At 28.9% G+C, this 20,217-nt stretch overlaps 1 protein-coding gene and 1 long non-coding RNA gene across 3 annotated transcripts; one reads left to right on the top strand and one right to left on the bottom strand.

Annotated features, from left to right (window-relative positions):
• Positions 1-983: 983 nt before the first annotated feature.
• LOC107923028 (uncharacterized) lies at positions 984-3,819 on the bottom strand. 2 transcript variants are annotated; one of them, XR_001691498.2, is made up of 5 exons: positions 3,334-3,819; positions 2,872-2,995; positions 2,432-2,513; positions 2,189-2,238; positions 984-1,342 (listed from the first exon to the last, which is right to left on the bottom strand). It is a non-coding gene; the product is annotated as an uncharacterized lncRNA (long non-coding RNA). The 2 variants fall into 2 exon arrangements; XR_005904871.1 differs by having other exon boundaries at positions 984-2,513.
• Positions 3,820-18,726: 14,907 nt separating this feature from the next.
• Positions 18,727-19,844, top strand: LOC107922921 (mavicyanin). The gene is made up of 2 exons (XM_016853125.2): positions 18,727-19,174; positions 19,292-19,844. Exons 1-2 carry the CDS (start codon positions 19,006-19,008, stop codon positions 19,684-19,686), a joined length of 564 nt encoding a protein of 187 aa, XP_016708614.1. The 5' UTR covers positions 18,727-19,005; the 3' UTR covers positions 19,687-19,844.
• Positions 19,845-20,217: the final 373 nt, after the last annotated feature.

The raw sequence follows: 20,217 nt of genomic DNA, 5'->3' as shown, positions 1-20,217 counted from the left end.
ATGGAGAAGACAAAAGATAATTACTTTTCATCTTTTCCCATTTCTTAACCATTAATTTATTTAATAACTTATGTAACAATAAATTAATAATAAAATATTCAACCAATCATCCTTCAACAATTTTCACCTTTAAGTACCGTTTGGTTCACTGCAATGGAATAGGGCTGTAATTGAATAGAGTTGTAATCAGTAATTCAATTATTTGGTTGAATGGAATGGAATGGAATAGAGCTGTAATAGCATTCTTTTGTTTAGTTGAATGGAATAGATGTTGTAATAGTATAAGGAAAAAGGCTTAAATGACCAAAATACCTTTAGCAGAATTTTTTTAGGTAGATAATTATTGTTATTGTTATTAAATTTTAATAAAATTATTATTAAATGTATTTTTATTAAAAATAATAATAAATAATTTAATCATATTTGAACATAATTATTATTAAATTTAATTTAATAAAATAATATACAATTTAATAACATTCTTAATATCATTATTATATGAATTAAAAAATCATAATATATAATATTATTAAAATAATATATAATCTACTTTATTATTTATAAACTGCATTACAATTTAATGTGCTAAGAGCAGAGGATAAGTTAAAAAATTATTTTAAGGTTAAAATTGAATAATTAAGTTATAAGAGATCAAATTATAATTTTATTATTATATTAATTTATGATTTGATAAAATTTAAAAAGTTTTTACAACAAATTTACCATTTTAAGAGAGTCAAGTCTTCATGACTTTATTACTATATAAATTGAATTTATTCGAAGGAATACTTTTGCATAATATCTATATGAGGAATATATTAAATCCAACCAATTATAAAACTTACAAAATTATATTTCAACAAAATTATCCGAAATTCATTAAATCCAACATTTTTTTTTCATTTTGTCAATTTCATTTTTTAATCAAATAGCATATAGTATTATTAACATTTAAATATAGATATTTTAAGAATTTTGTAATAAAAATCTCAAAAATATTGAATAGACCTATTTTAGATGCATCATACATACCCTACTCAACACCTACAATTGAATGAATCTAAATAACATAAATCGTAGATGGTGTAGATTATGTTGAACTCAGATAACAACTTATTCAAAGTATACTTTGCATCCACGTCATCAATCTCTCTTTCGTTTCAGCTAAATTGAGAGACTTTGATATTGATTCGAATAACTGCTTATTCAAAGTATACTTTTCACTGTTATCAATCTTCAGACATTCCTCATCGTAAATTTTCCTTTAGTGCATCTGATGCACACTCTTATGCTTCTGAAGGAGCAACCACATTTTGTCTAATTCTTTTATAATCCAAAGTACCTGAAAATAATGCAGTAAATAGAACTTGTTCTTGGAAGTCACACTTTCAGTATATCATCATAGAATAGAGACCATTATTATGGCTCAGCCATTGATTAAGGCATCTGAGCCACTCTCGACTCTTGGCACATAAGCAAAAATTTAATAAAAAATTAACCTTATGAAATCCATCATTCCTGCAATTATAGAAATTTAATGATACAAAAGAACATCAATGAAAAATTTACAGCTCACTTGCAAAAGAGTTGGGGCACATAATTTACAAATTTCACCTAGATTTGATGAAATGAACAAAAATTTCTACTTACACACAGCGTCAAATATATTACCACCAAGATTTGATTAGTCAAAGCACACATATAATGATCACCATGATCCAATAATATATAACCAGCTTCAAACCAGAAATAATTACCAAAAATTGATATAACTACTAAGAACCTTGGAAAAACTCAAGCAAGCCATTAACCTGATGCAATAAATAACGAAAAAAATGCAACAAATAATTCCTACAAAATTAATTATGGAAAAACCTCATCTATAGATATAAGGAGGGGAAACAACTTTCAGTAAAAAAATTAGCACAGATAGTGTTTAAAGATGCCACAGCAAGGAACAAGGATGAAAACATTTGGAACCTTAATAATTATATCTGTATGATAATACTTATAAAAAGAAAAAGGTTGTATATTTTCCCCCTTCCGCATCTCACTTTAAACTCAAACATTACAAACAAGACATTGAAAAAAAGAAGAGCACAAAGTGAAAAATTAAAGGTACTTATCATATCATTTACACAAAGTGACTCTTCTTTGTATGACATACAAGCATAAAATAGAGACTTACCCAAGCTGGAAATCCCATTTTGGCAGCATTAAAGCAAGCCTTTCTGTAAACTGCACCACTCATCAGAATAAAAAAAAAGGCCATTTATAGAACCATCTATAAAATCAGTGTTGTCAAGAGCACAAAAAGTACCCTAGGCACTAGAACCTTTATATTTGTCAAATGCAAGCAGCAAGTAAAATTGTTTCCAAGATCATTCAGTAGAACAAGAGAAAGATTACTCAAATCAGAGTAGGAAATTACCCTCATCATCAGAAGAACCAGATTGCTCAACCACCTTAGTACGTTTTCCAACCTTTTTAAGCCGCTTAAACATTTCAGTTTCCTGAGTAAATTTTCATCCAACAAAGCCATCAGGGAAAATCATGGATATTGTAACCTCGGCAGCTCATATCAAATGTCAAACATAGGAATTTTTCTTAAGAATGCTACAATATCTTACAATGATTAGTAATACAAATGATAGCAACGAATAAAATTGAGTCTATGGATCAAGTTCGATGTTTAGTTTTGGAAATTGACAAATGCCTAAAATTATGTTTTCTTGAATCAATTCACTATCATCATCATATAGAATAGGATCCTTCACTGATCTCCTAGAGAATTAAAAGCTAGTAGCACTTCATAAATGGCAAAGATAGTCATAAGAGTAAAATCAATCAACATTGGGATATAAAGTTTACCTTTTCCATTTTTCTTTTTCGTCTTCTTACTTTTCAAAACTTGATCATTTTCGTCTTCCTCCTCCTCTTCATCATCCACTATAAACCCATCACATTCAAATTGGTCCAAATTATCTGCTCATCCCTATAAACACAGATTCAGACAACATTATACATGAATGAAGAACTTTAAGAAAAATAAGATTCGGAACAATGAAAATGTAACCCAAATTCAACTTTGGAAGATTTTAAGAGAGGAACGTTAAAAAAATTCTATTTTTCTTCAAAATTCAAGAAAATTATGGAAAATAATTACTTAATGTGAACTAGATTTTTCAATATTCTTCTGGGTGATTCTTATAACAATGATAATTGAAAACAATTTCGAAAGAAAAGAGGAAAAACAAAACCAATAATACAAACATAGTTGAAATTATAAAACAAGAAGAGGAAGAAACAAGGGGAATTTACAGAGGTTCTCACAAGGGAAATGAGGTAGCTTTACGGGGGCCGGGAACGAGTCGGAGAATCGATGGTTCTCAATGACAGAATCGACGGAGGCACAACTTTTACAACAATGACGAAATTGACGAACGATGGGTGAACAAATACAAGGTAAATTTGTTTGGGGGGAATTTTGCTATTACGCCAGTTGTTGAATAAGCTATTCTGAGCCCCTTCACTGAATGATGATTCGGTAAATTCGCTGAATGAAGAAAATGGCGAAGCAAACTATGGCTTAACTGTTCATCCAAGAATAAGGGGGGAATGGCTATTCTATTCCCTCCAACCAAATGTCGCCATTCAACATTCTCCACAATTCCTTCATTGAATCATCATCACTCAATTTGGAAAATTGGCAATTTACTCATACTTTTTTCTGTTTACTTGTTCAATTTGATCCTTATTCATCCATTTTTTTTATTTCACTTTATCGAGAACACAATCTCGATTGATCACTACTTTTGTAATGCAATGAATTTTGGGCTGTTACATTTACTTAAAAAATGTTGTGCAAATTGGCTCTTTTGTTAAAAACTCACATTTAAAATGATGACATAGCTGACAAAGCAACTAAACAGTGACACACGATGCGTTATGTGTACCTCATGTTACCATGGCAATATTTAAGAAAATTAAAAAATAAAAATCAATAATTTTTTAAAAACCGCGCCTAAAAAGAACTTTGATAAATGGTTGTCGAAGCTCGAATATAGGTTCATCATAAAGATATTTTTCAAATAATTATAAAAAGTATAAGGAATTATTTAAAATATCAAGAATTGTAGAAATTTATAAAAAAATATTAAAAATGTTAAAAAATAAAAAATATATATTTTAAAATTATTAAAATCAACATCCAGAATGGATTTAGACAAATAATTGTCCAAGCTTGAATGATCGTGGACAACCATTTGTCCTAGTTCATTCTTGATTAGCTTATTAAATAATTATAGAAAATTATTTAAAAATGATTAAGAATTATAAAAAAAAGTATACATAATTATTTTTTTTAATTATTAAAACTATATATACACATATTGTATGTTTAAAAAATTCAAATATACATATATAAACACATGGGGCCAAATCCAAAAAAAATTTCAAGGGGTCAAAATTGAATTATAAATTTTTGAGAGGTTAAAATATAGAGTTTATATGTATTAATTTATGCTTTCATGATTTTTGAAGGGACTAAATAGATTTTTTTTTTCATTTTTGAGGAGGCCAAAGCATAATTTTACCATATATTAATTTATAATTTTACCATTTACAAGGTGATAGAATTGCAATTTTCCATTTTTCTTGCATTCATCCTTGTACGCACACATGCAGGGGCGTAGAAGGGGGTTGGCAAGGGCATTCACCCCCTTGAATTAATGAGAAAATTACTTTTTAGTCATTCTCCAGAATTAAAATGTTCAATTTAACCATTTTAACCTTTGATTAAATGGAAAATTCTAGTTTTAGACCTTTTGAAAAATTAATAATTTAATTTAAAAAATTTTAATATAAAATTTTTAGTTTTGGCCCTCCAAATTTATAATCTTATCTCGGCCCCCCTAAATAAAATTTCTGACATCACCCCTACAAACATATATCTTCTTAATTGAGTTAATATTTTAGTTAATTAAGTTGATGACTCATATTTTAGTATTTTCTTATAATTCTTAGTATTTTGTGTAATCTTTTATAATTCAAATATATATATACATGTATATATAGTAGTAAACTTTCATAATAATTTTTTTATTTTTTAAATTAATAAATATAATTATTAATAATTTTCTATACTTTTTATAACTATTTAATAATTACTTAAAAGAATCACTCTAGACTTAGACAAATGGTTGCACATTTGTCCAGGTTCATTATGAACATTGTTTTTAATAATTTTTAAATAATTTTAAATAATTCTATAATTTGTTATAATTTGTTATAATTTTTATTTTTCATATTCATCTTAAACGTGATTTTTTAAATAATTATTAAAATATTTCATTTTATATTTTTGTGATTTTTTAAATTTTAAATATTTGCTAACGTGACAAAATGTTATATTAATATGAAGTACATATGGCATGCCATGTGTTGTTGTCTAGTTTCTCCATCAGCCACATCATCACTTAATAGTAGAAGCAGATGGAATTTTTAACCATGGTAGTTGGTTCCACATTGATTCTAGATGCATTGGCAGATGTGCACCTTTCCAGTGCTAAACCGGAACACCCAAAACCCTTTTTATGCACCAATGAAAATTCTGGTCCATATTGTTAGAATTTATAAAATAAATCTACAATATAACTTAATAAATCAGGATCTGTCATGTCAAATCATTAAGAATAAATCAAGAACAAAACTAGATGCGGAAGCGTACCTGAATCCATGGATTCCTTGAAACTTTCTGGAACTTGGGGATTTGATCTTCCAAATTAGCACACAAGAAATTCAGAGAATATCTGCTCTCTCTTTCCTAATGATGGGATATTAGAAAAGATATCTTGTGTATAATTTGGGGACCATAACCTTAATATTTATAACCTTAGCATATTAGTTCTAATCAAATTCTAATTAGCCCATCATTAATTAGAATTTGATTAGAAGAGTATCTACACATATTTGACCCATACTTTATTTAATAATTAAAAAGCCCAATAAAATTCTAACCAAATTAGATCACTTTTAATTTGGGCTAACCTATCATGATAGTAAATAATAACATGTAATTATCCTTATTATATATGTGATGTCCAATTTTCCAACAATCTCCCACTTGGACCACATATATATACTAATTACTTTATAATTACATGTCATTATATAACCTTAGCTCAAAATTTTACTATCATATCCAAAAGGCATTCCGTACAATCTCGTCCATTAATTATGTTAACATAGAACCAAAGCGACTTTCGTTACAAATATCGTAACTAAATCCATCCATGATCATGTATATTAACACAACCAAATGACATAGATCAAGTATGGATGTGTAGCATGGAAATTACATGCAATATGATCTAAACATGTTTATTTCCAACTGGTCCTCCTTAAACTTAAGTGAGGTCAATTTCAAAATAATAAACAGAGTGAATAAACTGAATACTTCATTTCTGATCAGAAAATAACCAAATACATAAATGTCTGAAATATGAACTCCCACTAAATCATGATATCCTTAAACAATGTAACACACATGTGAGCAGTGTGCTCATGAAAGACCTTGGGTGGTAAACCTTTTGTGAACGGATCCGCTATCATGGAGTTTGTCTGAATGTGCTCTGTGGATATTTGACCATTTTGCACTCTTTCTTTTACAACTAGGAACTTTATGTCAATATGCTTTGACTTAGATGAACTCCTATTGTTATTGGAATACAGCACTACTGACTTATTGTCACAAAATAATTTGAGTGGTCTTTCTATATTCTCCAAAATGTGCAGCCTTGTGACAAATTTTCGCAACCATATTCCATGGTTTGATGCCTCATAGCATGCTACAAACTCTGCTGCCATAGTGGACAAAGCTACAAGTGTCTGTTTGACATTTTTCCAAGATATAGCTCCTCCAGCTAACAGGTAAATATAATCTGATGTAGATTTCCTACTATCTTGGCATCCAGCGAAATCAGAATCAGAATACCCTATGACCTCTAAAAGATCTGATCTCTTATAAGTAAGCATGTAATCTTTTGTTTTCTGAAGATATCTTATAACCCTTTTGGCTGCTATCCAATGTTCTATACCAGGGTTGCTTAAATATCTGCCTAACATCCCAACAATGTACGTAATGTCCGAACGCGTACATACTTGAACATACATTAAACTCCCAACAGCTGATGCATAGGGAATCTTTTGCATTTCCTAAATTTTAAGGTTACTTTTAGGGCATTAAGTAAGACTAAATTTGTCTCCTTTAGCAACAGGGGTGTCATCTGGTCTACAATTCTGCATGCCAAACCTTTTGAGTACTTTATCGATATAGCTCTTTTGTAATAATCCAAGAATACCTCGAGATCGATCTCAATATATCTGAATTCCTAAAACAAAATAGGTTTCCCCAAGATCTTTCATCTCAAAATGCTTGGATAAAAATCTCTTGGTTTCGTGCAATAAGCCTATATCATTAGTGGCAAGCAAAATGTCATCAACATATAGAACCAGAACTATGTACTTACTCCCATTGAATTTCTGATGCATACAATCATCAACAATATTCATCTCAAAACCAAACGAAACAATTATTTGATGAAACTTGTGGTACCATTGACAAGAAGCTTGTTTGAGTCCATAGATGGATTTTGTCAATTTACAAACCATATTCTTTAAGTCTTTCGACTCAAAATTTTCTGATTGCACCATATAAATTGTTTCTTCAATGTCGCTATTAAGAAACGCAGTCTTAACATCCATCTGATGTAACTCAATATCAAAATGAGTAACAAGTGCCATGATTATCCTGAAAGAGCCTTTCGATGAAACTGGAAAGAAGGTCTCTGTAAAACTAATGCCTTCTTTCTGAGTATATCCTTTAGCTACAAGACATGCCTTATACCTTTCCACATTACCATTTGTATCTCTCTTGGTTTTAAATATCCATTTACAACCAATTGGTTTTGCACCTTCAAGTAATGGGACAAGTTCCCAAACTTTATTGTCTTGCATAGATTTATACTCATCTTTCATGGCATCAATCCACTTTTGAGAATTAGAACTTTTCATGGCTGATGAAAGTTGATTGGATCATCTTCCATCATTCCATTATCATCCTCATGTTCTTGGAGAAATACAATATAATCATCTGGAATAGCATTTCTCTTTTCTCTTGTGGACCTCCTTAATGGCACTTGTTATTGAGGTTGTTGAGTTTGTTCTTCTGAAACAATTACCTCATTTTGAGTGGGAAGTTGTTCAACATTGTCTTGTAGAGGTTCTAGATTCACTTCTTGATCAATGATAGGTATAAGAACCTGAACATCATCAAAAGTGATAGTAGGAATCGATTTAGATCCAATTTCTCCTCAAAAGCAATGTCTCTAACCTTATTTCTCCATCCAAACTCAACATCCTCAAAAAATGTTGCAGTTCCTGTCTCTAAAATATTCCTTATTATGGAATCATAAAATTTATAGCCCCTAGATCGCTCAGAATAGCCAATAAAGTAGTTACTTACTGTTTTGGAGTCCAATTTCTTTTCATGTGGCCTATAAGGCCTTGCCTCAGCTGGACATCCCCAAATGTGAAAGTATTTTAGACTAGGCTTGTGACCTGTCCAAAGCTCATAAGGTGTTTCTGCAACTGCTTTATTGGGTACTCTATTCAGAATGTAAGCTGTTGTCTTTAATGTTTCTCCCCAGAAGGACTCAGGTAAGGTAGAATGAGCAATTATGCTCCTTACCATATCCTTAAGAGTTCTGTTTCGTCTTTCAGCTACACCATTCATACTTGGTGATCCTGGCATGGTGTACTGTGGGACAATACCATATTCCTCTAGGAATTTCGCAAATAGTCCTGGACATTGTTCACCTGAGCCATCATATCTACCGTAGTACTCACCACCACGATCAGATCTGACGTTTTTAATCATTTTGTTGAGTTGATTCTCAACTTCAGCTTTATAAGTTTTGAACACGTCCAAAGACTGAGATTTCTCATGAATGAGATATAGGTACCCATAATGTGAGTAGTCGTCTATGAATGTTATGAAATATTGTTGACCATTCCATGATGCCGTAGGGAATGGCCCACAAATATCTGTATGAATTAATTCTAAGACGTCTGAAGATCTGTTGGCACCCAATCTCTTGGTTTTGGTCTGTTTTCCCTTGATGCAATCGATACAAACATCAAAGTCTGTGAAGTTAATGGACTTTAAAATATCATCAGACACAAGGCGTTCAATTCTAACTTTTGAGATATGACCTAAGCGCCTATGCCATAATGATGCTAAATTTTCCTTATTTAATTTGCGTTTAATACCACGTGATTCCACATGCAAGGTTTCATTATAGGATGCAGCTGTTTCTAGCAAATAAAGGTTCTCATAAGTATTTAAATAACCAGTTCCAATAACATTTGAATTTAAAGACAAATTAAATTGATTGTTTCCGAATGAACAATAATATCCAAATTTGTCCAACGAAGAAACAGAAACTAAATTCCATCTAAATGACAATACAACAAAAGTGTCTTTTAAATCCAAATAAAAACCAATTCCTAATAACAACCTAAAATGCCCAATTACTTCCACTTCTACCGATTTTCCATCACCCACAAAGATGTATCTTTCACCATCACTTGGCTTTCGGTAACTCAGGCAACCCTGCATAGAAACACTTATGTGAATAGTAGCACCAGAATCTATCCACCAAGTGTTTCTAGGTACTGAAGCTAAATTAATCTCAGAACAGACCAAATTAAGAATTATACATTTCTTTACACGCCAAGCATGATATTTGGTACAATCTTTATTTACGTGTCCAGACTTATTACAAAAGAAACAACTCTCTGTGGCTTGTTGTTATTTCTTTTGAGCTGGACCCTTAGCAGTTTCATTATGATATTTTCTTTTCTTGCCCTTGTCCTTAGGGGCATTGGCCAAATGAGCACTTTCAGACTTATCACGCTTCAACATTTCTTCCTCTTGCACACAATGAGAAATGAGCTCATTTAGGGTCCATTTCTCCTTTTGACAGATATAACTAATTTTAAATTGGTTAAACTGTGCAGGAAGCGATACCAAAACCATAAGAACAAGCGATTCCTCAGAAAGCTCAATCTTAAGTGCCTTAAGTCTTGAAGCAATATGGAACATCTTCATAATGTACTCCCTTACGTTTCCTTGACCCTTATACTTCATAGACATCAAAGAAGTCAAAAGAGATGCCATCTTAACCTTATCGTTTTTAGCAAAACGTTTCTCAATTTCATCAAGGAAACCTTTGGCCTGAATAATCTCTTCAGATTCTATGCCCCTAAAGGCTTTTGGAATGTTGTGTTTCACGATCATTAGACTCAAACGATTTGAACGATCCCACCTCTCAAAGTCCCTCTTAATATCAGGGGTGCTTTCTGCAGTGAGAGGTGCAGGTTGTTATTCCCTTAGTGCAAGGTCTATGTCTATACATCCAAGCACTATAAATAAGTGCCTTTTCCATTCTTTAAAATTAGTTCCATTAAGCATGGGTATAGAATTTATATTAGCAGATATTATGGCAGCAGAAGATGAATTAGCTGAATAGAGAACAAAAACAAGCTTCATAAGTAAACAATAAATTCAAGATAATGGCTAATCCCACCTTAAGATACCAAACACTACATTAATATTAAGTCTTTGGACTGTAATATTAACAGTAAGCGGTATTCTTATTGTAGCAATCAAACATTAACAATAAACTATGTCAAGCAATGAATTAATCTTTGGACTAACTTATTACTCACATAAAATACCTTATAATTGTCACACATTTGTCACCACAGATGTCGTTGTAATTCTGCCAAATATTAACTTACCTTTGGGTCAATTAATAAACATATGAATTACAAAAACATATAATCATCTTAATATTTCAAATAAACTAATCTACACAAAAGAGGTCACTTTGGCGGCATTTTGTTTCAACTAATTTATTTAAAATATTAGATATCCTTAATTAAAAGCCAAAATCTGAATTTATTTGTTCCAAAATATTTACCTTAATTTCATCTTTCAATCAAATTAAAAGATAAAACATATATATATTTATGTAATTTTCCAAAACATTAAACCAATCAAAGCATGCATATATTATATATTTATATAAACAAACAAAACATATATATGAATCAATTTCTATATATATATATTTAAATGTCATATGGATTAAAATAATAATAATCACATGCCTTGCAAATACACAGGAACTGAATCACAATATTTTCAAATAAAGCTTAAAAACGTAGGTATCAAATAATATTACACAAATATTTTAAACTTTATAATTGAATCTATTAATTTGAAAATCACCCAAATTTTTTTTATATGAATTCAAGATAATAAAAAAACTTTAATATAAATCTTCAAAAAACAACATATATATCTGAAATATAAAACCTATGAAATTTCATGAATCAATTATTCAAGTGAAGAACCTGAATCAATTCCCAATGATTCGATATGACGAGACTCGGATGCCACTTGTTAGAATTTATAAAATAAATCTATAATATAACTTAAAAAATCAGGATCTGTCATGTCAAATCATTAAGAATAAATCAAGAACAAAACTAGATGCAGAAGCGTACCTGAATCCATGGATTCCTTGAAACTTTTTGGAACTTGAGGATTTGATCTTCCAAATTAGCACACAAGAAATTCAGAGAATATCTGCTCTCTCTTTCCTAATGATGGGATATTAGAAAAGATATCTTGTGTATAATTTGGAGACCATAACCCTAATATTTATAACCTTAGCATATTAGTTCTAATCAAATTCTAATTAGCCCATCATTAATTAGAATTTGATTAGAAGAGTATCTACACATATTTGACCTGTATTTTATTTAATAATTAAAAAGTCCAATAAAATTCTAACCAAATTAGATCACTTTTAATTTGGGCTAACTTATCATGATAGTAAATAATAACATGTAATTATCCTTATTATATATGTGATGTCCAAATTTTCCAACACATATTGGTCACAGCCGACTTGTTCCGATCAATTTCGGTCGCATTGACTGAAACATAGTGCATCATTCGGTGCATGAATAATATTAAAAAAAATAATTGTTTACTATTGTGCTAAAGTCTTAATTGGAATGTGACTAATCAAAAAACACTACATCGGAATGTAATGTTTAAGAAAAAAAGGGGATATGCTTTCGCATTTAAAATATAAAAACTAAAATATAATTAAGAAAAATCCACTCACTTGATTATCAAAGGAAAAATATCCGTTCCACTTCGACTTCCTTTTATAAAATAAAATAAAATAAAAGGAAATGAGCTAAATCCTTAAAATTTCATATTGAATAATGGATTTTTATTATCAATTTTGAATTTATTTGAAGAACATATTTTATTTATCCAGTTTGTTAACAAGTAATTTATATGATTGATGAATATTTTATATTTGAAATTTATTTAGTTTTATTCATTTGATATTTTAATATATTTATATAGATATATTAAATATTTTTAAAAAATTAATAAATTCAAAACGGTACACTAAAATAGATCGCTATTGGTATGTACCAATTTCAGTAAAAAAACAGTGCATCTACCAATGGGATACTTGACCACTTTGGTAGGGAAAGCAAAGTGCAGCCAACTACTAGTACAAGGGGGCTCCGTGATAGTTTTACCTAATCCTACTCATCTATTAATTTCATGTCACTTGCATAATCTTTTTAAATGAGTCAAATCATCACTTAACAACACAAATGGAATGAATTTTTAATAAAATGATCAACTTGAAATTTGTTTCTAACATATAGGGGCTTATTTGCCCCCTTTTTTAGTCGAGAGAGTAAAATACAATCCAACTCCTAATACAAAAGTAAAAAGAAGAGGGATAAATTCCAAAACTATACATGAACTTTGATTTAATGTGTAATTGTATAATGAATTTTAATGTTATGCAATTTTATACATGAAATTTTGATTTGATTTAATTCTTGTAAATTATTGACTCAATTATTGATATAACATCATTTTATATTTATATATTACATACATAAAAAATCATATTTATCTAACATAAAAAATCATATTTATCTAATATAAAAAATCATTAAATTGATGTATTTATTTATTTAAATATGCATGATTAAATCAAAATTAAAGTTTCAAATATATATTACACCAAATTAAAGTTTATATATAGAATTATACATTAAATTAAAATTTACGTATAATTTCAATAAAAAATCATCATCATCTCTCTTTTTCCTTTTTAATTCTCTATGTTTTACTTTTATTTTTATTTTGAATTTCCCCCCAACAGTCTCCCACTCTTGTCGTTATTGACTTCATAACGATGGTTCACCGGGGATATTCTCAATATTTAATAGATCCTCGAAATCCTCTATTCTATTGGTTCCATGATTTGGATTATCTCATCCCCAATTTTAGGAGGGTTTTGCTTTTGTTTGCTTCATCTTATTGAAAGTCATTTTTAAAATGTATCAAAAGTGATCGAAACATTTGAAGAAAGTTTATGTCTTTGCTTTGGTTGTTTTTTAGGTTTAATGTTTTTGCAGAATTCATGTTTGTTTCACGAATTCTTTCAAAATTTATGATTTTGAATCTATACTCTTTCACTAGGAAAACAACTTGAGTTTGACATCGTAAAAAAGTAGAACCAACTTTAGATGAAGTAGAAAGATAAAGAAAATCAATCTTTTAGATAATGCAAACACATTTTTTTTTTCAGTTCAATTATAAATATTATGTTGTCTAGAAATTATTTTAATGATTATATTTGTCAGGAGAGTTGGGTTTTTCGAAGATGAGAGAGTTTTGTTGTTGTTGTTGTTGTCATCTTTAATGGGCTAAATTTGATAATAATAAAAAGCTAGTTTAAAAAGAAAGGTTTTGGGCCGATTTTTGAAATATTTAGAAATAATAAGTTGATTTTGAAAAGAGCAACAAAAAACATGTCCTACAATAAGCACTTTTTGACTCATCTAACTATTTTGATTAGAGGGTTAAATGTTAATTATTTTATCTTTAAGTTTCTTTTTATTGTTGAGTAATTGGTTCAATTTATCTTCTAAAACATATTTGTATTTTTTATTTCATGTTATTTCAAACTTTTTTTATTCTTAATTAATTTTTTTAGTTAATAAATATATTATTTTTAATTTTTTATTTGTAATTCATCTTTTTAATTAATAAATCTTTTATTTATAAAATCAATAATTGTTGTCAAATATCATTGTTTTTAGTAAATATAATTTTTATATGTGTAATATTTATTTTTGTCAATTCATATCATGAGTATAGTAAATTTTAGTGTTATATATTTTTGTATATGTATTTGAAATAATTGTTTGAAATACTTCACGTATAAAAATAATGATATTTGAAATAATTAATTGAAATATTTCATATATAAAAATATTTCAAATTTCATACCCACAATGTAGATGAAAAAATAAAGATATTTGAAATAATTATTTGATTTTATAATATTAAAAATCACCTTACAAACATTATAGGTGGAGAAAATAAATATTTCACATATAAATAGTATATATCAAAAAAATTAGTTAATGTTTTTTAAAAATAAAATATATTTAACATAATGATAAATATCAATTTCACCAAATTTATATTTTTATTATATAATTGGAAATAATCATTTTATTTTATAATAAAATAATTATTAATTAAAAATATGAATTAAAAATAAAAAAACTTAAATCAATATATTTATTAATTAAAAATAAAAAACTTGAAACAATATAAAATAAAAAATACAATAAAGCTTGAAACAAATGAAATAAAAATACGAATGCAAGTAGGAGAGAAATCGAAGCCGAGACTTAAAAATAAATACACTAATATTTAACTATATGACTAGATGAGCTAATATATCAAAAAGAATTAGAAAGCACATCTTATAGGGCACTTTTTCATTCTCCACAAAATCGACCTATGTTCCTAAATATCCCAAAATAGGCCCAAAACATAAAATTTCTTTTAAAACTGACTTTTATTATTATCAAATTTAACCCTCGGTTATTGTAAAAAATAATACTACTTATCTGTAAAAATATACATAAATAAAGATGATGTGGATTAACTTTTTCTGGTTGGGCCTGTGGTTTACATGGTAGGAAGTGCCTATTCATTTTTTTTTACAAAAATAATAAATATTAAACTTAATGGTATAAAAGGTTTTCGAAGAATTTTAAAAAAATTAATTAAACTTTTTTTTAATTTTTTACATTCAATTGAGTTCTTAAACTTAAGCAATTGACTAAATTAATAATTTAACTGATGTTAATCATTAACTGTTATCAAATCAACCAAAAAATACAACATGTCAACATTAATTACTAATGTGACACTATTATGTCATCAAATATAAAAAATAAAAATTATTTTAAATTATTTTAAAAATTGAAATTTAAAATGAAAATTGACAAATTATTATTCAATTTCATTTGAATTTAGACACCTAATTATCTAGATTCGTTCTAAAATTATAAAAAATATAAAATATAAAAATAATTAACGTTTTAAAATTTTTCTAAAAATAAACTATTTTTTAACAGTGATAATTAAATTTATAATCGTTAAAAATAAAAATAAGTAAAAATTATAAATTATAAAAATTAAAAAATATATAAAATTAAAGAATCATTATAAATAATTTCTTTTCATATCAAATTCAACCATAATCGAAATATAAAAAGTTACTTTGAATTTGAATAAAATAAAAAATCAATAAATTTACAATCCAACCATAATTTTCATTCTAATATCACATTGCTTCTTTTCGTAATAGATTAGTTGACTTTAGATTTAATTTATTTTTATTTTTGGTTTTTATAGTTTTTATGTTTTCTATAACTTTGAATGATTTTTATAAGTTCTAATACTTTTTCATTTGTATATTTTATAATTTTAGAACTAATGTGGACTTCTGAGTAAACCTAGACAAAAATTTATCCATATTAATTTTGAACTTGAATTTTTAAAACATATGCTTTTGTTTTCTTGGCATGGTAGTGCCAAGTCAGCAACTAATGCAGATGTGGCAACCATTAACGGTCACATCAACAATTTCATTAGAAATTAATAGTCAACATCAGTCAAATGGTTGATTTGGTCAATTTTATAAGTTTATAGGCTCAATTGAGTGCAATAAAGTTGAAAGGGATTTAATTATTATTTTTTAATTCTTCGAGAGCCTAAATATTACTATAAAGGTATTTCTAGTTTCTCATATTTTTATATAAAATTTAGAAAATATATATAAAAGACATCATGATTTTCAATTTCTCAACTTTACTATTTCAACTAAAACCTTATAAATTTTCTTCACCCATATCATATTATGGGTGTACCATATCTAGTATTATTAAAGCATTTGTTTATTACAACAAATTTACGCTTTGAAATTCATAATTTCTTATGTTCAAATCTTACGATGTGTAATTAATCTTTTATATTTATTTTGAATTCACAAAAAGAAAAAAGCATTATCATAATGATATTTATTACTCTATAAAAAGGATGAGACCCTTTAAATATAGTATATAGTATAGGTTTTTTTGATACAAAGTTTAGAAATACCTATAACTCTTTCAAACCTTTAAGTAGGAGAATAAAATGTAATTCAACGCATTTAAATTCATATCTTATTACATTAATAATAAAATCGATTCTAATCGAATTAAAACTCAATTAAGTAGTATATAATATAGATAAATTCACATGTGTATGTCTATTTATAAAAGCTAAAGTGAAACTTATTGAAAATATTTATATTAGCAAATTAATTAAAAAAAGTGAAAAAACCACCTTCATGTATTTATTGTTTTTTTTTTCATTTGCGCTCATGGTCATGGAAGATGATGATTAGTGATTAATGATGCTTTTGGCCCTTTAAATTTGTCATTAATAATAGAGGCAACATAATTGCCACCCATGCATGGAGCATAATTTTCGGGTGTTCAAATTAACAGGTGGCTTATAATGGATTTTTTTAAATAATATTGTCCATTTCCGGTTTAGTATATTTGTTTCAAGATTCCAATAAAAGAAGCTTTATTGATTTATTTGGTGAAATTAAGAGCACTTTTTTGAACATCTTTTTCTTTCGATAAGGACATGTTGGATGTAAAGTTAAGTGAAGAGTTAGATCGGGAAAATTCACATAATTTGCTTGATAACAAATTCAAATGAAACACCACTCAGGAGGTGTAATGCTGGTGGACAATTTCTTTGAACAAGATTGAAGGCTATTCTGATGACCAATTGCTATTATTAACCTTGCTTATCATGAATGAATTGCAAATAATCTGCAATTGTCAAATTAAGATAATCAGTTTCTTGGATTATAAACTTATCCTGTCTGAATTCCAGAAACCATATCCAGTTTGGTTTTCTTATGCAGTAATAGTAATTGCGGGAGGGGGTTTAGGCAGCAGTTGACCAGTGAGCAGGGAATTCAATTTCATTTATTGAAATAGGAGCGGAAATGATGGTTCTGGGCTGTGCCAGAAACAATAGTTGTATCCGTTGTTAAGCTTTTAACCTCCAAAACATGTAAACTCAACAATGCCTGTCTAGCTATCTATACGAAAGTCATAAACTGTTTAGGGCGAGTTCTTCATTGCTTTTGAAAAATACTTTTGAGAAGTACTTTTGAAAAGAGCTTTGGAAAAATTTAAGTGTTTGATATTGCTGTTAAAAAGTACTTTTGAAAAGTAAAATGTTTATTTTAGACATGATATTATAAAGTAACAAATATGTATTTAAATAATGTTCAAATTAGTTAATATTATGATATTTTAGTAAAAATATAAAAAAATAATTTATTATAACTTATTGTTAATATTTTAATATATAATATTAATTTTAAATATTTCTAAGTAATTAATATTATTTATTTATTAAATTTAATTAGAATATATAAACTATATTTAAATATTTAAATATAATAATTAAATATTTGTAATTAGATATTGACACAATTGTATTATTTTAAAAAATATTTTTTATTTTTAATTAATACTTTTAATACATTTGTAAAACTCATATTAAATAACTAAGAAAGAGAACACAAAATAATAATATCAAATACATTTTAAGTCAAAAAATAAGATTAATAAAGTAAAATAACAGTCAAAAATACTTTTTAACTGAAAAAAATTAAAATTTACTGCTTTTTTATCTCTAAAAAAACTCATCCCAAAAATTTCAGTAGAGTCAAATTTCTTCTCTGGTAACTCGTTTACTCCAACCGTCCTCCATATCTGCTGAAAAACAAGATCGATTGCCATGAAAATCTGCGCTGCATCAAATGATGCCATGGCTTTTATTTTGTCCACAATGAAGGAAATCGAGTATAATGCACAGTGCCAGGACCGGAGTGAAGTGCGTGCTACTAATTAATCATTCAGCCACGGAAACCAGATGTCACCTTGTGGTTTGGTAAAACATTGCACTGGACCCCCAAACCATTTATTGTGCTGGACTGACCTCTTGATGCCGCCATACCCTCACTTACTCTAACCTCATCATTCTTACTCTAACCTCATCATTCTTAAAGGTCCCCCACTTGAAAGGCCATTCAAATTTCAAAGTGCCAAATGTTTTACCATTTCCCAAATTCCCAGACTTAAATTCCCGTTGGAATCCTAGGGCTCAGAATCAGTCAAAGACATACATGTGCGTCTCTGATTTAACATGGAGAGTGTTCATAACTTTTGCACTTCATTAAAAGTAGCAGTAGAACCAGTAATTGTTTTTTGTTTCTTTAATGTCATAGGGATTAGGAAATCTTTTCATGTAAGGACTAGGATAGAAAATTTGCTTATATAAAGAGGTCACGCCCCGAGGTTTTCTTTCACAAATTTAACTACTTACTTTTATATTGCCAAGCTCTTTTGGGGTTTCCCCGCTTGTTCTTCTCTTAATTGCGTTCTATATTGAGGATGGCTTGTACTAAGAGAACTCTGGCTTTCCTTTTGATGCTGGCTTTTGTAGGAGTCTCTCTTGGTGCAGTTCACAAAGTGGGCGATTCCACCGGCTGGACTAGTCTTGGGAATATTGACTACCTCAAGTGGGCTTCCACCAAGAATTTCCATGTTGGCGACTCTCTTCGTAAGTACTTTTTCTCCTCTGCTTCCCCCATCCCGCCAGGGGGGTTTCTCGTGTTCTTTTCCTACAACTAATGATGTTTAATGTATTTGAGAACTGACTACCCTTTTGACAATGCAGTTTTTCAGTACAACCCTCAATTCCACAACGTGATGCAAGTGACCCACGACGATTTCCAGTCATGCAACGGAACATCTGCCATCGCCTCCTACACCTCTGGATCCGACTCCGTAACCCTCAAAAGGCCTGGCCACTTTTATTTCCTTTGCGGTGTTCCAGGCCACTGCCAAGCCGGCCAGAAAGTCGACGTATTGGTCAAATCATCGTCCAAAGCCCCAATTGCAAGTCCTAGCCCATCCACTTTAGGTTCATCGCCTGCAAACCCACCTTCAGAAATGTTGGGTGCTCCTGGCCCAGCTCAGAGCAGTGCCATGTCTCTCATCTTCTCCAAGAATTCCCTGGCATGGAGTCTTGTCGCGGTTGGCGGCGTCTTCGGTTTTGCCTTCTACTTCTAGGCTGGCGCTCCTTCCAATTGTGGTTGTGTTTGGGGGTATATTGGGATGGCATCATCATATTTAGGTCATATGGTATTAATGGATTAGGTTTGCTTGGTTGCCAGATTAAGTTAATGTTTAATTAAAAAAAATTATATAACTTTTACTTTTTAACCTTATCATTTGCTTTTCTCCATTTTGCGCTATTACAAAAAAGAAGCATAAAATTTTCTAAACAAAGGGACTACGTAACATACATCCATCGCATTATCAACAAGGGACTAAACAAGTCGCTTTTACAAACTTGGTCTTGGTTGGATATTGGGCTGAAAATATTAGAGATGAATTTGAATTAAAAAAAAATTAAGTTTAATCTTAAATTCAAAGATTAATTTAGAAAACAAAAATGGGCACAAAAGTTAATTAGGTAGTTTGGAAAATTTTTCTACGGAGTAACTCACTCTATATATACAAATTAAGTTGTAATTTAAATTCAACTTATTTATCAAATTAAAAGATGTATAGTAGGTGCATGTATTATTATTTTTATGT

The sequence above is a fragment of the Gossypium hirsutum genome, chromosome A11, assembly GCF_007990345.1.
Source record: "Gossypium hirsutum isolate 1008001.06 chromosome A11, Gossypium_hirsutum_v2.1, whole genome shotgun sequence".
NCBI classification, from domain to species: domain Eukaryota; kingdom Viridiplantae; phylum Streptophyta; class Magnoliopsida; order Malvales; family Malvaceae; genus Gossypium; species Gossypium hirsutum.
The sequence above is the reverse complement of the archived record's forward strand: the minus strand, read 5'-3'. Positions and strand labels throughout refer to the sequence as shown.

What these genes read in the sequence shown, in the direction of transcription:
- LOC107922921 (XM_016853125.2), top strand. Translation starts at nt 19,006, where the DNA reads ATGGCTTGTACTAAGAGAACTCTGGCTTTCCTTTTGATGCTGGCTTTT. An exon ending in CCATGTTGGCGACTCTCTTC is followed by an intron (nt 19,175 to 19,291) that starts GTAAGTACTTTT and finishes TTGACAATGCAG; the next exon opens with TTTTTCAGTACAACCCTCAA.